Here is a 23,136-nt window from a genome sequence, read left to right on the forward strand (position 1 = left end):
GAACACGCACAGTATTTAATAGTTTGCTCCCTGATATTTTAGACTTCCAGCTAGTAGCTATTAGCGCATTTGCCTGCAGCTTACCGTGAGGAACTGTGTATGCGGTAGCCTGTTAGCAGTTAATCTTGTTTCTGCCGGTTTCCGCTTAAGCGTTTTTATGTCAAACACTGGTATGCAGCAGCTTGCCAGCATCCATTTATCTCTAATCTGTAGTTAAAATAACAGTAGCTATGTCCATGCTTCCCCTATAGATATATAAATAAAGACGTCGGGAACCACACGCAGCCGGTTTATAATAATTGTCATCAAAACAGGTAAACATTGTTGCTGGATATGAAGAGATGAATCAGTAGTATGGCAGATTAGTCCTCAACCTTGACGCTATTCACGTTTCTGCTCTGTACTCTCTTTTAATGCAGGAGGGAATACTTGCTTTCAAACGTGATAAAGCTGCTGTTCTCAGAATACCAACTCTGGAGGTAAAAACCAATAATCATGACCTGATACTATCGGCAAGGCCAGTGTATAGTCCACCTTCTAAATGGCGAAATCTCCCTCTTTTAAGGTTTAAACTTTGAATTAGATATGGCACTAATCGGCTAACTAAGCATGAAAACCATATCGTTTGTTCTTATCATTTCCCACTAGCGATATTAAATAAAATTATACTTACCAAGTGATGCAGTAAATGAGATTAGCAAACTATTAACGCAAAAACAGTACATCCTATTAGGTTATTGGTTAGTCATACCTGTAGATACCCACAATATAAAAGTTATGTAGGACAGTCCAGAATTAACTTAGAAAGGCAAACTATATGTTTGAGTCGCTGATCTGTACTTTGATCCCAACCCCCCCTTTTTTTCTGCAGAACCTATCATTTCTTACTTTACCCTGGGATCTTTTGCTGTGTGTATCTGCCCCATACTGGCTCTAATTCCGGTACCACATGTTGGTATCTATAGGTAAGCAGACTATATGATATAATAATAAAGTGTATAGCCAATCAACATGACCATAGAGGGTCCTGTATAAGATGCTGAAAACATCATGGTATTAGCTTATAAGCAATTACCATGCAATATCAATAAGGTTACCCCAGGACCAACAAAGCCTTGAAAATAACTTAAATATGCAGACCCTCACATGTTTTCCACTACTTTTATCTTTCCTGTGGAATCACACATATGGTCTTTTATTCTCTACCATAGATGTGGATGTATAGTAAATTTGTGTAGCAGTGATGTAAATAGGTTTCTATAGATATGTATATAGATCTGTATATATGTATATAAATGATGCCTCTCGTGTATGAATGCCTAGCGGTATTATCAGATTTATGATATCCAGAACACTAGCCCTGTTTATGAAATGTCAAAATGTATACTATAAACGCTTTTTGCACTGTAGATATAGACTTGTAAAATATCTTTTATATATATTTTTTACAGAAATATGATGGTACAGTCCTGAGGAAGACACAGTTGTGTCGAAACGCGTAGACAGGAAACCATCTTTTTATTGTAATATATATGTACCTGATGTATGTTTAGATTTATGCATATGTTATAATGCTGGAATATTTTATCATGTATCGATACAAATGTACTTAAAACTTTTTTTATCATTGAATCATGTTTTACAACAGAAATTAAAATACACCAAATGTGCAAAAACGTTTTCTAATTATTTTTTCCAAACTATGTTTGGGCTAATGTCACTGTTCATGTGCTAGTGTTCTACTGAGGATTTGCCTGGGTATTTTATTCACATAAATAGTTGGAGAAAATATCATGTTTCATCCGTGACACATGAAACATGTTTGACTGAATAGAGTTTTGAGAGTGGACCTAACAGCTGGAAAATGTCTTTTTTTGATTTCGCTTAAATTTGAGTGGTTAATTAAAGAAACAATTGCAAGAAAGTACTTGACCGCACTCTTCCACATCTTCAAGACATGCTCAAATATTTAACATACTGCATTATTGATCTTTGTTTCAAACCCTCTCCCCACCAAAAAGCACAAGAGCGCCAGGATTGGTCGAGCAACCTCTCCATCACTGAAATTTGCTGTCTATGCCTCCTCCTCAACACCTCCTACACATGTGCGACTCGTTCTTCTTCTGTCACTGCCAGCATTTACTTACGGTTTTCATGTTTCTTCCCTGGCAAACCTTCTTGACTAGGTGTAACAGCTGTCCTGTTCTGCTATGTTAAGATGGTGTGAGGACTCAGCCACCATCCAAAGACAACAATAAGTGCACGTTATGTTATGTTAACAGGTATTTATTAAGCGCACAGCTACTCCCGGGAGTGTCCCAGCGCTCAAGACCAAAGATCCACAACACAGAACCCAAAGTGCTCCAGTTTAAGGCTGCTGTTGGAATAACCAAGTTTTCACTTCCGTCTGAAAGTGAGGAGATCCTGGGATTTCCTCAATGCAAGAGGCAGGTCATTCCAGAGGCGAGAAGCCCTCACTTGGAAGGATCTGCCACTCCTCCGAGAAAGCTGGATACGTGGGGTGATGATCAGTGACTGGGCCGATGACCTCAGAGTTTGACACGGAATATAGTGTTGCAGTCTATCCCCAAGTTAATGGGCACCAATGTTATAAATGGCCTTAAAAACCAGCACCAATGATTTAAAGGTGATTAATTTCTTAATAGGTAGCCAGTGCAGGGAGGCTAGAAGAGGTGTGGAATGGATTCTTGGCTCGGCCAGGAAAATAGCTCGGGCCGCCCCATTTTGGATCACCTGGAGGCGGCCAAGTAGAGATTCAGGAAGGCCTAGATAGAGAGCAATCCAATATCGACACCACCAGGGCTTGGACTATTGTCTTCCGGTGGGGGACCGGGAGAAGAGGGAGAAAGTTCCTCATCATCCTCACCATCCCAAAACAGGTCCCGGCCACTGATTAAATTTGGGCCTTCATTGAGAGAGAGTCATCGAATTTGATGCCCAAATTCTTTACGGTCTGGACGACTGCGATGGGAGGGCACATGTCTTGCGGCCACCAAAGATGCCAGAGATCACAGGACCGAGAGCCAAAGAACATTATCTCTGACTTCTCAGGGTTGCACTTCAGTTGGTTTATCCTGAGCCAATGGAAAACCTCAGATAAACATGCGTTTATTTCCATACTATTGAATTCAGAGCTCTTCCCACAGGGGAATAGCAATTGTGTGTTAACAGCTTATGACACTATCTTAGCCCCAAAGTTCTCTCCGAGATGCGCTAAAAGCGCCATATAAACATTGAACAAAGTGGGGCTGAGAATTGCGCCCTGAGGGAGCAGACATTCATAGGGGAAATAGGTGCCGAGAAAGGTGGGCACCAGATGGATTGCTGGCGGTTATTCAGAAAGGAATCAAACCATCTCAACACCGTGCCTCCGATCCCGCCCTCTTGGAGCCTTCGTAAAAGTCCGCTATGGGGCACGGTATCGAAGGCCGCAGAGAGATCCAGCAGCACCAGAGCAGCCCTGCCCCCCTTGTGCAGAGTGATTTTAATAGTATCCACGACTTCCAGGAGGGCAGTCTCCGTGCTAAAGTTGGCTCTGAAACCTGATTGGCTAGGGTGGAGGAGGAAGTTAGCCTCCACATAGTCAGTGGTCACCTAATTGACATAGCTCTACAGGACTTTAGAGAAATAAGGGATTAAAGATATCGGCCTATAATTGATGGCCACCAAGGGATCAGCAGTAGGATTTTTTTTAAAGGGGGAGGATTTTGGCATTTTTCTAGGTCTTAGGCATTTCTTCCACCTGGAGGGCGGTGTTCAAAACTGCATTGACTGCCGGTTTAATTACCTCAGCAATGGCTGCCAGAATTTTGGCCCAACATGGTTCGGAGGGTGACCTGAATTTGAGGGTTTTCATCAGTGCCAGGAACTTATCCAATGATATGGGGAGGAACTGAGTAAGTGGGGGCCTGTATCACAACAGCTGGGACAGGACAAATCTCTGTCCCTTCCAACCACTGGTAGTTGAGCCGCAAAAGAGTCTTGGATGATCTTAATCTTGTCATGGAAGAAACGGGCCATCTGATTAGCCCAGCCCTCACTGGGGACAAAGGGTCTGCTAATAGCTTTAGGGGAAGAGAAGTCTTTAACAATATTGAAAAGTTCTCTGCATTTATTCCCTGCATGCTCAATTTTAGCAGCTAGAAAGAGTTTAGAAAGAGTTTTTTCCCCTCACACACATTCCTGTAGTGCTCCTTAGTGGCATGTTTGTAGATAGTTTTGTCTGACAGCTTGTAGTTAGTGCGCCATACCCTTTCCAGGCATTACAGGCGCTCTTACTTATCCTAATTGCCTCTGTGAACCAGGGGGCTGAGGCTCTATTTTATTTTTTGACTTCCGCCTAGTTACAGGGGCTAGTTCTAGGGCGCGAAGTTGAAGCCAATTCTCCAACGCCAGGACATCCTCTTCCAAATTCCCACTTAGGGGAGTAGGATGGGAATTGAGAGCCGTTTGCAAAACCTCTGGAGTGATCAAATGGAAGGACCTGTAGCTGCTCTCCTTGGGCAGAATGTATGATGGAAGGCTGCCACAGTCCCTGGTAATTATGAATTTGAGCAAAAAATGGTCCCACCAGGCTATGGGTAGCGGGGTGTCCAATTCAATCTGTTTAGAGGAGAAGACCTAGTCCAATGTGTGGCCTTTTTCATGGGTCGGGAGATGGACATATGGGGACATGTTAAGAAAGTCTAAGTCTTCAAACAGCCCTCTAGACTCTGGTTCCGTCAAGTTATTCATATGGATATTAAAGTCCCCCAGTAACAGACAGTGACTATATTTAGCCGCAATCGGAGCAATAATGCGGCTGATGGATTCTAAGAACATCCCGACTGGCCCGGGAGGGCGATAAACAACAACCTCTGCAATGGCCTGTTGGGCAGAGATTGTAATGAGGAAGCCCAGGCTTTCAGCCCCTTCTATCATCCCAATAGTTAATAGAGAACAATTGAGAGAGCTCCGGACAATGAGCGCAACTCCCCCTCCCCTCCCCAAGGGCGGTCTTTCCTGATGATCTGGTAGCCTGGCAGGACCGCCATGGCAATCGTAGGATTGGAGGCTTCTGTTGGCCAAGTTTCTGTTACAAACACTAGTTCTGGGGAGGAGTCAGTTAACAGATCAAATAGTTCAAGTTGGTGCTTTTTTATTGAGCGGGCATTGAGAAGAAGTGCATTCAGCTGCCTGCCTCCCCCCCACAATCGGTCTAAAGAAATCTTGGTATTGTGCTTCAAACAGGGCTCTGAGCATGTCTGCGAGGCCATCCAATTGCAATGACAACACACCCTGCCCTTCATAACTATCCAAGCCGGGAGGTGAGGGGTACAACTAACAATCTTACCTATATTCACAAGATGTCCCCTCGACTCCATGGTCAGACCGGCAGCGTTTCTGACTCCGGCCGCCTCTGGGACGCTGATGGGCGCAGAAGGGCTTGCCTTAGGGGGGCCTTCGGCGCGCCAGCGCAGCCTCGCGCTATATGTGTTCCAGAATTGCCTTGATTGCCAGCAACTAGACCACGCCGCCTTGTAAAAATGGCAGCGTCTGTACTGAGGGCTGCAAGGATCAGAGTTCGATTCCCCCACCACACCACACCACACCCCATACATCAAGTACTGAGTGTCACAGTTAAAATGATGTTACCAAGCTCTTTGTCCTCTTGATTATGGTTAAAAGAATCCGGTGATCTGTCCCTACTCATGATCGGTTTCAACTCAGAAAAATAAATCAAAACATAACTTAAACAATTACAATCTCTAATTAAAGAAAACATGCAAAGAAATGCTGATTACAAAACTACAATCCCACCTCACTTGCACACATAGCTGTAAACTTCCCTGCTTCCTCCTGTCTCCTACCATCCCATAGTGCACTCTCTTGCACCTGTCTTCTTTCTCTCTCTAGCACACTCATCTATTCTTCTGCCTATACTCTTTCCCTTCGCATGCAGCTACCTGCCCTTCTTCTTCACCTACACTATCTCACTGAAGCCTAACTAAACAAATCCATAAGTGAAGCAGGAAGTCGTAAGGCATTTTGGTTTAAGTTTACTCTTTTTTGGAATTCGCAAACTACAATTTAACAGCAGTGGCAGAGCTAGACCTTTTGCCCCCCCGTGACGGCCGTAGGTAAGAGGGGGAAGGTCACCACCTCCAAAACTCCTACGCCATTGTTTAATAGTAACTTTACGACTGTGGAGACTCTGCACATATAAAGATAGTCCTGTCTCCGCAGTCGTAAAGTTACTATTAAATTTTGTTTTGTGAATACCGGATAAGAGAAAACTGACACACAAGTGTAAGTTTACCCTCGTGAATGAGGCCCACAGATATTAAGATAGGTCTCCACTAACAACTATTACATTGTATACCCTGAATGGCACTTTTCTCAATCTTCCACAAATTTCTGATTTAGTTTGAGAGAATAACACCAGTTTTCAAGCTCTCAGCCAAACTCAGATATCTGACAAGTTTAGGTGATCAGAGGACCATTATTCTCATGTCCCTCGCCACTCTCACAAATATGCACACGTCACACTAAACCATGTTTTCAGATTTACAAATCACTGCAACCAGCCGAACTAGAAATTTGCCAAGGGTAGTGGCTGGTTTGGTGGCAATCACCTATTCAAACGATGCTTAGTAACATGCGTACGGTAAGGGAGCAGGGGGTTGTAAAGCACTTTTGTACTCACTGCAAGCATCCTTGTTGCGATGAGGCGGTTTCCACATACTGCTTTAGAGCAAGTCTGAATTCTTCCAGCTCCTCCTCCAGCACTGAGAGCTGCCGCTGGACAATCATTATGTGCTAATGAAGAAAACCAATTAATGGTTACATAATATTCAGGACTAAATGCTCATACTCCTAAACACGTTTGTTTGAAATATTTATTTTATGTGGAAACAATATAGTTTTCTATATTTGATCCAAGCGTTGAGGAATGCAAGAAACAGACGGAATTGTGTACTTTGAGCACAGAACAGCTGGGGATCCATACTGCCTTACCAGAAACGTACACGTTAGAGCTTCTCGGGGTGACAATTGTTCACACCTTACTTCTATGCAAGACAATAAAAGGAAGAGGAAACCATTTTGGAGCTCAAGACTAAAGTAGGTTGAAAAGGCTGGGATTACGGGTATCAACACAGCTCCACAAAGCTCTACATTTCTCGTTTCTTTATCTGTCGAGCGTAGATTAATGTGAACCCTACATTGCTGGGATTGTTTTTGCTTTTAGAACTTCATGGAGGAGCCACATATGGTACAATTTTTTCCATGAAATAGCTTTGTGCTTCTCCACTGTCTGTTGTCAGGTTCCTTTATCACTCCTAACCTGCATACCTTCCGTTGGTGTGGTGCAGTGAGATACGCTGCCCATGCCGCCCGTGGGCATGTCCGATTTAGGTGGCAGTTCTCAGATGTAAGAGCTGGCCACAGTGGAAATAGACAGGGAACTGTCAGAACCCCATTCAGAAGCCATAGGGCAAGCAGGAGTCACTGAACCTACCCGTGGAGGCCAACGCTTCATCTCCGGATATCCTGTGCTAGTCCCACAAAGAGCCCAGAGCAAGTGGGTGAATATATGTATTATTCAGTACATGAATGGGGAATAGCCATAATCTACAGGTGGGAAGTGGGATAGGAGCTAACCTGCGTAATGCTAGTGGGCCTGCTTTAAGAACTCTGTGTATATGGTTTGCAGTGTGTTGTATTGTACTTTGTGTTAGTACATAAATATTTATTTTTACATAAAGTAAAGTATTTGACTGGACAATCATATATTGTGGTTGCTGGGTATATTTTGAGTCTGTGCTAGACTTACACCTACCTTCTCATTGTGAAGCCGTGGACTGCTCGACCCGCGCTACAATGGGGAGACAGATGCTGAAGGGGTTCTTGGCCCACTTGCTCTGGGCCCATTGTGGGTGTAGCACAGGATATCCGGAGGTATGAAGGACATCTAACATGGGCTTCAATTGGAATTCCATAGAGCATATTATCAAGCCCTTTAACGCCGTTTTAGCGGCAGTTTTCTGCCGCTAAAACGGCGATAATTTTATCGCCCGTCTTGATAATATGCCCCTTAGAGACTTCAAAGCAGTTTCGTCTATAGGTCCATGTCCACCTAGTGTGTTGGTGAAAGCAATTGAAGTTCTTAATCCAGTTATCAATGTTTTGTTGAAAATTCTCTGAATTAAGCTATCTTTCCTCCTCTTTGGAAACAAGCAAAAATTAAACTACTTTTCAAAAAAAGCAAGCTGCCAATCTGGGCATATTATCTAACTTTTGCCTCATCCTCTTACTGCCTGCATTAGCTAAGATGCTGGAAATACTGGTGAACTCACAATTGTCTGAATATCTTGAAAACTCAGGACTTTTACACCCATCTCAGTGAGAATTTAGGCCACAGTATGGTACCGAATTACCGTTACTGGAAGTCTCTGAGCGTATAACGATAATATTAGATAGATGTATGAATGCTGCCCTCATTCTGTTCGATTTGTTGGCAGCTTTTGACACAGTTTCCCACCTCCTTTGCTATAAAAATTGGCTGAGATGGGTATCTGTGGTTAAGCGTTGAAGCGGTTTCAGTCTTTCTTGTATGATAGACACCAATCTGTAACAATGCCTTATTGCTCTTCTGGAAGTTAAAAGCTTCAGCTTGACATTCCTCAGGACTCATCCTTGAGCCCTCAATTTGTAATGTTCATATGGTTCCTTTGCCCACTTTGATTGAACCCTTCAGAATTAAAGTGGTTTCCTATGCCGATGATACACAGTTGATACTTTGAAGAAGAGCTGCAGATGTTTCAGAATTACCTTTTAAAAGTTACCTATCTCAGATTAACAATTGGATGCAACAGAGATTCTTGAAATGTAATTTGGATAAAGCTGAGATTTTGCTTTTGGGAAAGCAAATTATTTTAACAGCGAGGCTTGGTGGGCCTAATGTTTGCCTACACCTCCCTCTCCAGCAGCCATAAATCTGGAGGTTAAATTTACGGCAAACTGTGTTATTGCCAGCAAACCCTTAGTACAACAAGAATGTGGTTTTCTGTATTGCGTACAATGAAGACATTTTTAGACCATTTGCCTTTGGAAGCACGGAAAATGCTGGTACATGTTTTGATCACTTGTAGAATTGATTATGCAAACAGTCTCTATCTCAGCCTCCTTAAACCTTTAATAAAATAGGCTATAAATTGAACAGAATGCTGCGGCTCGACTAGTCTTGAAACTTCTGAGTCAGTCCTCAGTCTCTCAACACCTTGAACAGCTGCACTGGCTACCTGGGTTAAGCACATACAGTTAAAAACTTTGGACTTGGCACATAGACTAGATCACAATATTGGGTCAAAATATCTAAGAGAGAGATTTCAGCACTATAATCTTAGATCTATTAAGGCCATGCTTTTCAAGTTGCTCACTTTTAGTTTAAAAAGGATGATAGTAATTTTGTTTTCGTTTATAGCAACAAAATATGGAATATTCGCCCCCAGTCACTAAATCTATCAGGAATGAATATTTATTCAGCCTTTAGTGCAAAGGAGCTTTCTGGGACAGCCGATGTGCTCCATAAATCAGCTCATTTATTCATGATGTGCTAGTGTTCTGTGTGGATGTAATATTGTGTGTGGCTGTTCAAGCAAGAGCCTGAATTTGTCCTGGTACTTGATACTGAAGAAATCTAAAGGTAAATGGACTCTATCTTGCTTTATCTGCATGGTTCAATTTGCTAGACACCCCATTTTGGCAACAAGCATGGCATGCCCTATATGTTAAACAGAGAATAGTGATGCTTAAAGGAAGAGTACATCTTAGCACACTGCCAGTGCCCCTTCACCACCTGATGGCTTTAGGAAACCAAAGATGAACTCACTAGTACTGTTAAAACTATCACATATGCCTTTTATCCTGGGTGAGAAGAAAATCAGAGATGCTTACAGATGTGTGCCTAGCTTTGTTGCTTGCTGATGGACAAGAGGGTTATTAGAGGCACTGAATTGTAAGACCTGCAGCTGCTGCCTAACATGAAAGACATCCACTTAGAAGGATTCTCAGTAGTATTGACAACCACTAGTTCAATTGTGCACAGTAAATAAGCAGTCCATTGAGCCTCTGGTGAGGAAGCTAGACTGCAGGTTTGGGATTATCTGCTACCTCACAAGCAAGGTGCCATTGTCTATCAGAACACAGAGCAAGTTAGACCAACTGGTGGTGGGTATTCGCTGGCAACAATGTGAAGCAGACAGTCTGTCTCAGTAAGGCGAACTAGTTTGCTACGCTCTGGCAAAATTACCTGCTATGGAGCAAGAAGGCTGTCTTCGGATCAAAAAGAAGCAATTTCTGGATATCGGTGTCATTATTTTGTGTTCAGGGAGTAACATCTGTGGAGTTGCTTGTATTTTGACAAATGTGGAACCCATATTTTAGTTTTTAAAATTAATGACCCAGACGCTGTTTCTGTATTATAAATGACCTAAACAACTTCAGACCCGTCTCCAACCTTCATCTTCTCTCTAAAATCCTAGAAAGATGTGTACTCCAACAACTAACTCAACACCTGGACAATACCAACCTCCTCGACTCCCATCAGTCGGGATTCAGGAAAGGGTGCAGCACAGAAACCGCAATCCTCAACATAATTGATGATATACAAAAATCTCTGGACTCAGACCAATGGTGCAACCTCATTCTCCTAGACCTATCGGCAGCATTCAACACAGTTGACCACAAACATCTCCTCAAAGCTCTCGAAGAAAGGGCTGGTCTAGAGGATGCGGTCTTCAAATGGTTCTCCTCATTCCTACACAACAGTTTCCAGAGAATCAAAATCAGAAGCTTTGAATCCGACCTTCAGCCAGTCATGAGGGGAGTCCCCCAAGGATCAGTACTGTCCCTTCTCCTCTTCAACATTTACATGGAACCCCTCGCCATCCTACTCAGAAAAGCTAACATCCCCTTTCACCTTTATGCCGATGATACCCAAATCTACCTGGAAATCTCCTCTGCTAAAGATATCCAAAGACTCAATGAAACACTAAGGGAAGTGCAACGTTGGCTGTCAAGCAACCACTTAAAATTGAACCTGGACAAAACCGAACTACTCCTCATCTCGAACAAAGAAGAGAACCCACAAATGGTCGACTGGCTAAAAGAGATCAATGCGCTCAACGGGAACCTCACCCTGGCTGACTCTGTTAAATCATTAGGCATCACGCTAGACTCAAAACTGGACATGACCAAACACATTAAGATTTCGGCTAAGAGCGCCTTCCATAACCTGAAGCTACTAAATAAAATAAAATCTTCCATTCCACCCAAAGATCTCAAACAAGCCACTCAAGCATTGGTGCTGTCAAGACTGGACTATGGAAATGCAGTCCTCTCGGGAATAGCAAAAACACACCTTGTTCCGCTGAAAACAACTCTCAATGCAGCTGTCAGAATGGTCACTGGAATAAAGAAATTTGACCATATCTCTCCTGCAATCAAAGATCTCAATTGGCTACCAATAGAAATGCGGGCAAAACTTCAGAACGGCCTGCCTCACCCACAAAGCCCACCACACAGGCAAACCCGAATATCTGGCGTCCAAACTCAAAAAAGCAGGTCAGAACAGGAACCTCAGAAGCTCTAATACCTTACTTCTTATCCCGCTTAAACCAAGAAAAAAAAATAACGCGGCCAGATTCTTTGCCGGAAATGCGCCCAAAATATGGAACTCTATCCCCCCACATCAGAACTATGCCCTCCTTTGCTAAATTCAAAAGTCAGATCAAAATCCTTTTCCTCGATTGATCCCTAGCGATTAGATAGGACCAGTCGGAGTGCTGAAAATGACACAGAACCTCTCTCGGCTGGGGGCTAACAAATCCTTGTTACGGAACTCTTCAACACTTCTTTACTATGTCTCTCATCCGGATTCTCTCACTTTATTGCAATATATTGCAATATGTTCAGCTCTTTTTTGCTCGCTTTATTGTAATATGCTCTGCTCTTATTTGTGGGCTAACAAATCCTTGTAACGGAACTCTTCAACATCCTCTTTACTATGACTCTCATCCGGATTGTCCCACTTTATTGCAATATGTTCTTCTCTCTTCTGCTCGCTTTATTGTAATATGTTCTGCTCTCGTTTGTTCTGTTCTGTAACTGTTGTGAAGCGCTCCAATACCCTCCGGTCAGGCTAACGTTATACAAAACTTCGGAAATAAAATAAATAAAAAAATATGCAGTGCAATTATGAGTGTTGTTGATTCAGAAAAGGGGGTGGTGATGAACAGAGTGCCTGAATTAAGCAGACCACTCTTACCCAGTCCAAAGATCAGGGCTTGATCCATCACCGTTTTTTAGCTCACTGCACCATCCCAGCTCAGAACTTGGCTATATGCAAATTAGTCTGTTCCTGTCCCAGTGCATGATGGGAACAGGGCAAACCAAACTACCAAGCCAATTCTTGTACTGGGAAGGAAACAAGCTTCCGGGGACCGGTTTCTGCCATTTCAGGCGTCTTCGGCCCGGCTTGCTTGAATCCTGATGGTGCAATGAGCAAGGGACTCACATCTGAGTATACCCTTCCACGCTTATGGTGGACAAAATGATTCAGAAAAGGGGGTGGTGATGAACAGAGTGCCTGAATTAAGCAGACCACTCTTACCCAGTCCAAAGATCAGGGCTTGATCCATCACCGTTTTTTAGCTCACTGCACCATCCCAGCTCAGAACTTGGCTATATGCAAATTAGTCTGTTCCTGTCCCAGTGCATGATGGGAACAGGGCAAACCAAACTACCAAGCCAATTCTTGTACTGGGAAGGAAACAAGCTTCCGGGGACCGGTTTCTGCCATTTCAGGCATCTTCGGCCCGGCTTGCTTGAATCCTGATGGTGCAATGAGCAAGGGACTCACATCTGAGTATACCCTTCCACGCTTATGGTGGACAAAATGATTCAGAAAAGGGGGTGGTGATGAACAGGGTGCCTGAATTAAGCAGACCACTCTTACCCAGTCCAAAGATCAGGGCTTGATCCATCACCGTTTTTTAGCTCACTGCACCATCCCAGCTCAGAACTTGGCTATATGCAAATTAGTCTGTTCCTGTCCCAGTGCATGATGGGAACAGGGCAAACCAAACTACCAAGCCAATTCTTGTACTGGGAAGGAAACAAGCTTCCGGGGACCGGTTTCTGCCATTTCAGGCGTCTTCGGCCCGGCTTGCTTGAATCCTGATGGTGCAATGAGCAAGGGACTCACATCTGAGTATACCCTTCCACGCTTATGGTGGACAAAATGATTCAGAAAAGGGGGTGGTGATGAACAGAGTGCCTGAATTAAGCAGACCACTCTTACCCAGTCCAAAGATCAGGGCTTGATCCATCACCGTTTTTTAGCTCACTGCACCATCCCAGCTCAGAACTTGGCTATATGCAAATTAGTCTGTTCCTGTCCCAGTGCATGATGGGAACAGGGCAAACCAAACTACCAAGCCAATTCTTGTACTGGGAAGAACACAAGTTTCCGGGGACCGGTTTCTGCCATTTCAGGCGTCTTCGGCCCGGCTTGCTTGAATCCTGATGGTGCAATGAGCAAGGGACTCACATCTGAGTATACCCTTCCACGCTTATGGTGGACAAAATGATTCAGAAAAGGGGGTGGTGATGAACAGAGTGCCTGAATTAAGCAGACCACTCTTACCCAGTCCAAAGATCAGGGCTTGATCCATCCCCGGAAGCTTGTCTCCTTTCTGGTGAAGAATTGGCTTGGTAGTTTGGTCTGCCCTGTTCCCATGATGCACTGGGCCAGGGTCAGACTAATTTGCATATAGCCAGGTTCTAAACTGGGATGGGGCAGTGAGCTAAATAACGGTGATGGATCAAGCCCTGATCTTTGGACTGGGTAAGAGTGGTCTGCTTAATTCAGACACTCTGTTCATCACCACCCCCTTTTCTGAATCATTTTGTCCACCATAAGCGTGGAAGGGTATACTCAGACATGAGTCCCTTGCTCACTGCTCCATCAGGATTCCAGCAAGCCGGGCCGACGACGCCTGAAATGGCAGAAACCGGTCCCCGGAAGCTTGTCTCCTTTCTGGTGAAGAATTGGCTTGGTAGTTTGGTCTGCCCTCTTCCCATGATGCACTGGGCCAGGGACAGACTAATTTGCATATAGCCAGGTTCTAAACTGGGATGGGGCAGTGAGCTAAATAACGGTGATGGATCAAGCCCTGATCTTTGGACTGGGTAAGAGTGGTCTGCTTAATTCAGACACTCTGTTCATCACCACCCCCTTTTCTGAATCATTTTGTCCACCATAAGCGTGGAAGGGTATACTCAGACATGAGTCCCTTGCTCACTGCTCCATTAGGATTCAAGCAAGCCGGGCCGACGACGCCTGAAATGGCAGAAACCGGTCCCCGGAAGCTTGTCTCCTTTCTGGTGAAGAATTGGCTTGGTAGTTTGGTCTGCCCTGTTCCCATGATGCACTGGGCCAGGGACAGACTAATTTGCATATAGCCAGGTTCTAAACTGGGATGGGGCAGTGAGCTAAATAACGGTGATGGATCAAGCCCTGATCTTTGGACGGGGTAAGAGTGGTCTGCTTAATTCAGACACTCTGTTCATCACCACCCCCTTTTCTGAATCATTTTGTCCACCATAAGCGTGGAAGGGTATACTCAGACATGAGTCCCTTGCTCACTGCTCCATCAGGATTCAAGCAAGCCGGGCCGACGACGCCTGAAATGGCAGAAACCGGTCCCCGGAAGCTTGTCTCCTTTCTGGTGAAGAATTGGCTTGGTAGTTTGGTCTGCCCTGTTCCCATGATGCACTGGGCCAGGGACAGACTAATTTGCATATAGCCAGGTTCTAAACTGGGATGGGGCAGTGAGCTAAATAACGGTGATGGATCAAGCCCTGATCTTTGGACTGGGTAAGCGTGGTCTGCTTAATTCAGACACTCTGTTCATCACCACCCCCTTTTCTGAATCATTATGAGTGTTGTTGGCAGGTATATGATGCTAAACTTCACCTGTGTGTGCTGAGAGGGCTTTGCTACGTGTTAGTCAAGTCAGTGCTGTATGGTGCTCAATGTTTTATAATACTGTGTGTGTGGATAGATCGGGGTTTCCTAAACCTCAATCTCTTGGTGAAATCATCAAATACATTTTTCCACTGGTTTTATGGACATGTGTTTGTCACCTTGAAGGGAGAGAAAGGAGCTAGCACCCGTAATACATTTCAAATACAGCAAAACCAATGTAGCCCACAAGAACCACAGACAGGATGGTGTTCAGACCTTAAAGGTTTTATTCATAATTAAGATTACAGATCAAATCAATTATGAAATCTTAATAGTGTACATATTCAAATACTCATGCAGCCTAAACGTATATATTATTTTTGGTTTCCTATGTATATTGTAATTCATATGCAGAGGTTTACAGGAAAATAATTTAGCAAGGCTGTCTTTGAAAGTGACATAAAAGTGAAGTGATCATGCAGTGTGGTCAATTGACTTTGAACAAAACAAAAAAATATATTAAAACAATTCATTCGATATAGTGCCTGTTTTGTCCCGTAAGTCTTTGAATAACAACGGCAAGTTTTAGAGTGAATACTTTTTGTTGTGTTTAGAGTAAATATGGGGCACAACATATGTATATAGTTGAAGTTTTGACCCTTGCTAGTAGTGTTTTCTTAAAACATCAGATTGGGTCTTCCTCAGTTCTAAAAACAAGTGCAGCCTGTGCAATACTAACTAAAAAACAAAACACTCTTTATTGATTGGTTTAAAAAACCATTTACAATTTAAAACATGACTCAATGGAACAATAAAAATGACAATAATAAATGTTAAAAACTGTGGATTTTTAATTACTAAAAATTAGGGGGACCATTATAGGCTAATAATGTTTTTCTGAAAGACATCGCTCTGGCTTTCTAATATTGTAGTCTCTAATTTGATTGTTGAGTCGATTAACTCGGCCACCATGCTAAGATGAGGAGGGTTTGATTGTGGTTATGGCTTCCAGTAGTTTTGATGCTTTGTGGACGAATTTCGTAAGCCCAATGTTTAGCTTGGTGTTGTCAGGGTTAAGAGCGGCCAATATTGCTTGGCGGCAAGATCGAACTCCCAACATGATACAGTGGCCTCGCAGCAATGACCGTCTGGCCATGAGCAATGCAGGGCATGCACAGATGATGCGTTTCATTGTTTCAGAATGATAGCCACACAACCTGCATTCAGTACTGCTACCTGGCCGGCGCCATTTGGGAAGGTTCTACAGAAAGGGCCAGTCACCCATCCTCAGGGCTAAAAACGTATCTTTCCAATAAAGTGCGTATGTGCTTGATAGGTAGAGAGGCTGAACACCCACTTTAAAATTGGAGATTACAGCCCAAGCGTGTTTCCTCTTTGACAGTATTGCCCTGTCCGAGTGAAAGGACCACAATCTGACAGTTTTTTAATGGCAGTCTTTAACACCGGGTGGGTGGGGTTTGTTTCCCAGAGGTCTTTTACTCATAATAACCGTAAACTGCGATCCAGGAGTTGCCGATGCTTATGGCTGGTCTGATTTTCCTGCCATTGTCGAGCCTCCAAGGAAACCTCCCGGGCACGGCGCAGTCTATGACATAGTTTAATAAATACACCTGCCTCCACTCCATGGTGATAGCGTAGTCCCAGTTCAAGTCTCACTTGGGCTGGCGAGGCAGATCTTTACAACCGAAAGGCTCTTTTAAAAATGTTAGTTGTTAGTTTGTTTATTAATATACTAGTTGTGCCCTTAGTGGTCTCGTGCCCATATGTCAAGGAGTTAATTACCTTAGCCTTCATCACTTTCAGCATGGGATTTAGGCTGGGACCTAGTAGCTGTTTTGCTAATTTTGCAGCGGCCGCTTCTAACGACAAGGCTTTGGTTTTCAATGCTTCTTTATGCTTGGTAAATGTACCTCTTGTATCAAGAAAGATGCCCAAGTATTTATAACTGGAAGTTGATTCTAGCTTTGTGTAGTTGAAATGCCACCTTTCTATTGAACTTTTTAGCTTCCCAAAAGATATTGTTTTGGTTTCTGACAGGTTCAGTTCTAGGCGACTGCTCATTGTGTAGGGTAGCAGTTCATCCAGTAGCCTCTGGAGACCCACTTTTGTGTGGCTTAACAACACCAAGTCATCGGCATAAAGCAAATTGCTGATGCTGGTCCCGCCTAGTTGAGGAGGATGGCAATCTACACTGTCGAGTACTGGAGAAAGGCCAGATGTAAACAAATTAAAAATAAGTGGGGCCAATACACAAGCTTTTTTGATGCCAGTTTCAATTTGAATCATCCTGGAGATGTATATATTATAAGAAAGAAAATGCAAACTAGTATCACATACACCAAACAAAATATAACCCAAACAGGTTACTTAAAGAAACGTCCCAATCCTAAAAATAGTATTGAATATAGTCAGGGGAATCTCTAGGAGCTTCAGATTAACCAGATTTCAAGTTCAAATGCAAGAGTCTCAGTATTCAAGCATGAAGCAACAAAGTAAGACTACAGCAGGAAAGAAGATTGTGTAAGGGTTCTCCGTATTTCTTTACACCTAATGAACCAATCAAAAGACAGTGTACTCAATCAATCAATCAATCTATCAGAGTACTTGTAAAGCACGCTACTTACCCGTGAGGGTCTCAAGGCGCTGAGGGGAGGGGGGTGCCGCTACTGCTCGAAGAGCCAGGTCTTGAGGAATCTTTTGAAGGCGAGTAGGTCTTGGGTCTGCCGTAGGTGGGTAGGGAGGGTGTTCCAGGTCTTGGCAGCGAGGTAGGAGAAGGATCTGCTGCCGGAGGTCGTTCGTTGTATACAGGGGACAGCGGCAAGGGCGAGGCTGGTGGAGCGGAGCTGGCGGGTGGGGGTGTAGAAGCTGAGTCTACTGTTCGTGTAGGCTGGTCTGGCATTGTGGAGTGCTTTGTGTGCGTGGGTGAGGAGCTTGAAGGTGATCATCTTGTTGACGGGGAGCCAGTGTAGGTCTCTTAGGTGGGGGGTGATGTGGCTGCGGCGGGGGACGTTGACGATCAGTAGGGCGGAGCCATTTTGGATGCGTTGTAGTCGTCGTAGGTTTTTGGCTGGGATTCCTGCGTAGAGTGCATTGCTGTAGTCCAGTCTGCTGCTGATGAGGGCCTGTGTCACCGTTCATCTTGTTTCGGTCAGGATCCACTTGTAGATCCTGCGAGTGTGCGGAGGGTGTTGTAGCAGCAGGAGGAGAAGACGGCGTTGACCTGCTTAGACATGGAGAGGGAAGAGTCGAGGATGAACCCTAAGTTGCGTGCATGGTCGGTGGGTGTCGGTGCTGTTCCCATTGTGGTCGGCCACCAGGAGTCCTCCCAGGCTGAGGGGGTGGGTCAGAGGATGAGGACCTCCGTCTTATCCGAGTTCAGTTTCAGACGGCTTCTCCTCATCCAGTCGGCGACGGCCTTCATTCCCTCATGGAGTTTAGTTTTAGCGGTGTGTGGGTCCTTGGTGAGGGAGAGGATGAGCTGGATGTCGTCGGCATAGGAGATGATGTTGAGGTTGTGATGGCGGGCCACTTTTGCGAGGGGGGCCATGTAGACGTTGAACAGCGTCGGGCTGAGGGATGAGCCCTGGGGGACGCCGCAGATGATGTCGGTGGCTTCGGATCGAAAGGGTGGGAGTCGGACGCTCTGGGTTCTGCCGGAGAGGAAGGACGTGGTCCAGTCAAGGGCCTTCTCTTGGATTCCGGCTTCTTGGAGGCGTGTCTTTAGAGTGCGATGGCAGATCGTGTCGAAGGCAGCTGACAGGTCCAGGAGGATGATGGCTGATGTTGTCTAGTTGGCGCCTGATGTCGTCTTTGGCGGCGATGAGGGCTGTCTTGTGCAGTGGTTTCGTCTGAATCCGGACTGGGACGGATCCAAGATGTTGTTGTCTTCGAGGTGGCGGGCCAATTGCCTGTTGACGATTTTCTCGATGACCTTCGACGGGAACGGGAGCAGGGAGATGGGCCGGAAGTACTTGAGGTCCTTGGGGTTCGCCTTGGGCTTCTTGAGGAGGACGTTGATTTCGGCGTGCTTCCAGCTTTCCGGGAATGTCGATGTTTCCAAGGAGATGTTGATGACCTTCCGTAGTTGGGGTGCGATGGCTGCGTCTGCTTTGTTGAATACTTGGTGTGGGCACGGGTCTGATGGAGATCCTGAGTGGATGGAGTTCATGACCTTGCGTGTCTCGTCATCAATGACGTTGGACCAGGAGATCAGGCGGTTGGCCCTGGTGGTGTTTGCAGAGGAGGTGGAGTCTGGCGTAGTCAGGGCGGTCGTGGTGTTGAATCTGTCGTGGATGTCAGCGATCTTGCGGTGGAAGAAGGTGGCCAGTGAGTTGCACAGTTCTTGTGAGGGCGGGATGTCGTTGGCATTGGAGAGTTCTTTTACGATGCTGAAGAGCTCTTTGCTGTCATGTGCGTTGTTATCCAGGCGGTCTTTGAAGGAGGATCTCTTAGCTGATCTGATGAGGTGGTGATGTCTGCGGGTGGCGTCCTCGTGGGCTGAGTGGTTGACCAGTGTGCGTTCGTGAAACCATTTCTTCTCCAGTTTCCGGCATGCGCGTTTGGAGGTCTGGAGCTCGCCGGTGAACCAGGGGGCTCTCTTGCTGGCGTGGCTATTGGAGGGTTTCTTGAGTGGGGCGAGGGTCTTGGCGCAGTCGTCGATCCACTGTCTGAGGTTGCGGGCTGCGGCGTCTGGGTTGGTGGGGTGGGTGGGTGGGTTCTGGGCGAGGGTGGTGATCAGCTGGTCTTTGGTGACTTTGCTCCAGCAGGTGCGAGGCAGTTGTTGGGTGCGGTGGTGCGTGGTTGGTTTCTTGAAGGTGAAATGGATGCAGCGGTGGTCCGTCCAGGGGAGTTCGGTGGTGTGGTCGAAGGCGACGTGGGTGCTTGTGGAGAAGATGGGGTCCAGCGTGTGGCCAGTGGCGTGGGTGCGTGCAGTCACGAGTTGTCTGAGGCCGAGGTTGGCAAGGTTGTCGATCAGCGTGGTGGAGTTGGCATCGTCGTTGTTCTCGAGGTGGAATTTCAGGTCCCGGAGGGGCATGTAGTCCGTGGAGGCAAGTGCGTGGGTGCTGGCGAGGTCGGCGATGGAGTCGCTAAACTGAGCCCGGGGTCCGGGGGGGTCTGTAGATGAGTGTTCCTCTGAGGGTGGTGTTGGGGTCGGTGTGGATCCAGAAGTGCAGGTGTTCGGCGGTGTTGAGGGTGTCGTCTGCGTTTGTGGCGACCTTGAGGGTGGACTTGTGGACGATGGCTATTCCTCCTCCGATTCCGTTGGCGCGATCCCTGCGGGTGATCTTGTAGCCGTCCGGGATGGCTATGGCGATGTCGGGCACCGAGAAGTCGTTCCACCAGGTCTCGGTTAGGAAGGCCACGTCTGGAGCGGAGGTGTCTAGCAGGTCCCAGAGCTCGACGGCGTGTTTGCGTGCGGAGCGGGTGTTGAGAAGTATGCAGGGGAGGTGGTTGGGTCCAGTCCTTGGAGGTTTGGTGGCTCTGTCGCAGGTGAGGCTGCAGGTGCGGCAGGAGAAGGGTCCGTGGGTCAGTTTCGGGGCGGCCTGGAAGCAGGGGTGGTTTCGGCCGGCGTTGAGTGTGTGGAGGGTGCTGGCATCGTAGCGGAGTCTGGTGTTGTGGCGTTCGCGGGGTCCAGGGGTTTCGGCGCAGGGCGCGGTCCAGGCACGGACGGCTCGGCGCACCAGCGACGCGTGTCCGCTGCGCGACCACGCAGCATCCGGCATATATTTGGGAGGTTGGAGGGAGGAGCAGCTGGGAGGCGGGAGCAGCGAGTGGGCAGGGGGTGGGGAAAGAGTGGGACAGAAGCAAAAAACGGGGCACACAGAGGGGGGAAAAACAGTGGCACAGAGGGCAAAACGGGGCACAACAGAGGGGAAAACGGGTGGTACAGAAACAAAAACAGGGCACACGGAGGGGGAAAAACAGTGGCACAGAGGGAAAAAAGGGGCACAACAGAGGGGAAAATGAGTGGCCCAGAAGCAAAAACGGGGCACAGAGAGGGGAAAAACGAGTGGCACAGAGAGCAAAAACGGAGCACAAAGGAGGGGGAAGACAGTGGCACAGAGGGCAAAACGGGGCACAACAGAGGGGAAAAACGAGTGGCACAGAAGCAAAAAACGGGGCACACAGAGGGGGGAATAACAGTGGCACAGAGGGCAAAACGGGGCACAACAGAGGGGAAAAACAAGTGGCACAGAAGCAAAAACGGGGCACACGGAGGGGGAAAAACTGGCACAGAGGGCAAAACTTGGCTCAACAGAGGGGGAAAACGAGTGGCACAGAAGCAAAAACGGGGCACAGAGAAGGGGAAAAACAGTGGCACAGAGGGCAGAAGCGGGGCACAGAAACGGGGGTAGAGCACACTTATCAGCGGGTATTTGGCAGCGGCAGCAGGAGCACACAGGCGGAGCTGCGTGGAGGGGGAGCGACCTACAAGGAGGGTCAGGCGTCGCTCAGGGAGAAGGTAGACTCCCTAGCTTCCCAGTTCCCTACTAAGAAGCAATCAACTAGATGCCCTTGGATGTAACATCAGTCTAGTCTGCCTGGTACAGTATGGTTTCTCCCACTGTCTCAGCCTCTATATCCGAGGCTAATTTTTAATTAAAAAGATCACACTCCATCAGTTTAGCAAACGGAACAATAAGTCTATTTTAAGGCACTTGCAGAGAAGAGAAATTTAGACTCTTTACAGAACATTTTATAAAAAAGTAAACATGTACACTAAGGCCTTGTTTCAATTTAGGCCAACATTAGGTTCAAAACAGGTTCTAAATTAATACAGTTAGCATGAATAATTATATTGAATGCAGTTTAAGGAGAGCATACATTTTCTTTCATGGAGAATACATTTATTTTAAGTCAACTAAATATACTGGTGAGTCTTATTAAAGTGAATATGTAGCTACTTACTACCATTGATTAATAAAATGCACACTGATTAATACAGTTAAACATACATTGAGTACATCATTTGCATACAGAGGGGTGGGCTCTAAATTACGCTGCTCCATGTGCGTGTACAGGTGTACAGTCTAAGTTTGGGCCAATGTGAACTAGGGACTTTGACTCCAGTCTGCTCCCAATGTGAGTTAGTGTTTCTGTTCCGCACATTTTTTGCTTAAAGATTAAGAGATGTGAAGCTGGACTGTGGCTTTCTTCTATATATGACTGTTATTATCGTATTTCATGCCTCTATCCCAGATGAGACTTGACCATTCCTTCTAAGTATATGGATTGATGACCTGGGACTACCCTTTTCTTACGAATGTAAGCAATACAAGAGGGGTCCAGTGCTTCAGCCTCATTCAGGGTTGTGGAAAGCTCTTAAAATAAAGAATGTAATAATAATATGGACAAGTTCCTAGTCTTGTTCAAAGTACTGCTTACAAAGCAGCATAACATTATGTCTCCATATTCAAGACAAATTCGAGCAGAATGCCAACCAAGGTTCTTTTCTGCTCATCTTTCATTCTTCTTTGTGGAGACAAACTTTCTTTAGTTTAATAAAGTTGAAGTTTTATAGGTGTGGCAATCTGTTATTAATGGTAGGTTGGCTTTCAACAACATTGGTCGCAATGTGATGCTCGATCACTTACATACACATGCATATGTGAGTGAACCTGCCCTAGCATGACTTACATCCTTCTGTAGCAGTTTCATTTAGCATGTAAAACTAAGCGTCTTCCTTTCTGACAGCAATACCATTGAGTTACTTTGGGGTTTGGCCATTTAATCAATCTTATACAACATCTATATGATACAGTTAGCTCAAATGATAGAAGCCCATGATATCAGCTTCCAGATGTGAACAGACACTACACAGATTTGCCCAAAGTAAGATGAAGATTCTGAGGATCCTTAAAAATCAAGAAATTGAGAGGTATTCAACACTGGATGACCTCAATTGCCGCTGCCTCAGAAACCTATTCCTGAGCCCAATGGATCCCCTGACCTTTCACTTGGCCAGGTTCTAGTGGCTTCCTTCTGCTCCGTTAAAGACACGCATCCAGGCATTCTTGTTTGACAGTGATCCCTCTATCTCGCCTCAAGTTAATGCAGAACCTAAGAATGTGACCCACCACCTA

The 23,136-nt window shown here is 45.7% G+C and overlaps 1 protein-coding gene across 2 annotated transcripts in view; it reads right to left on the reverse strand.

Moving 5' to 3' along the window:
• Positions 1–23,136, reverse strand: part of NECAB1 (N-terminal EF-hand calcium binding protein 1) — a 1,511,734-nt gene that overhangs the window by 180,516 nt on the left and 1,308,082 nt on the right. For both annotated transcript variants that reach the window (XM_078687059.1, XM_078687058.1), the window contains exon 10: positions 6,707–6,819. In XM_078687059.1, the coding sequence (XP_078543185.1) occupies positions 6,707–6,819 (113 nt within the window). The remainder of the gene's footprint in view (positions 1–6,706; positions 6,820–23,136) is intronic.

This window comes from Lissotriton helveticus, chromosome 4_1 (assembly GCF_964261635.1).
Source record: "Lissotriton helveticus chromosome 4_1, aLisHel1.1, whole genome shotgun sequence".
Taxonomy (NCBI): Eukaryota; Metazoa; Chordata; class Amphibia; order Caudata; family Salamandridae; genus Lissotriton; species Lissotriton helveticus.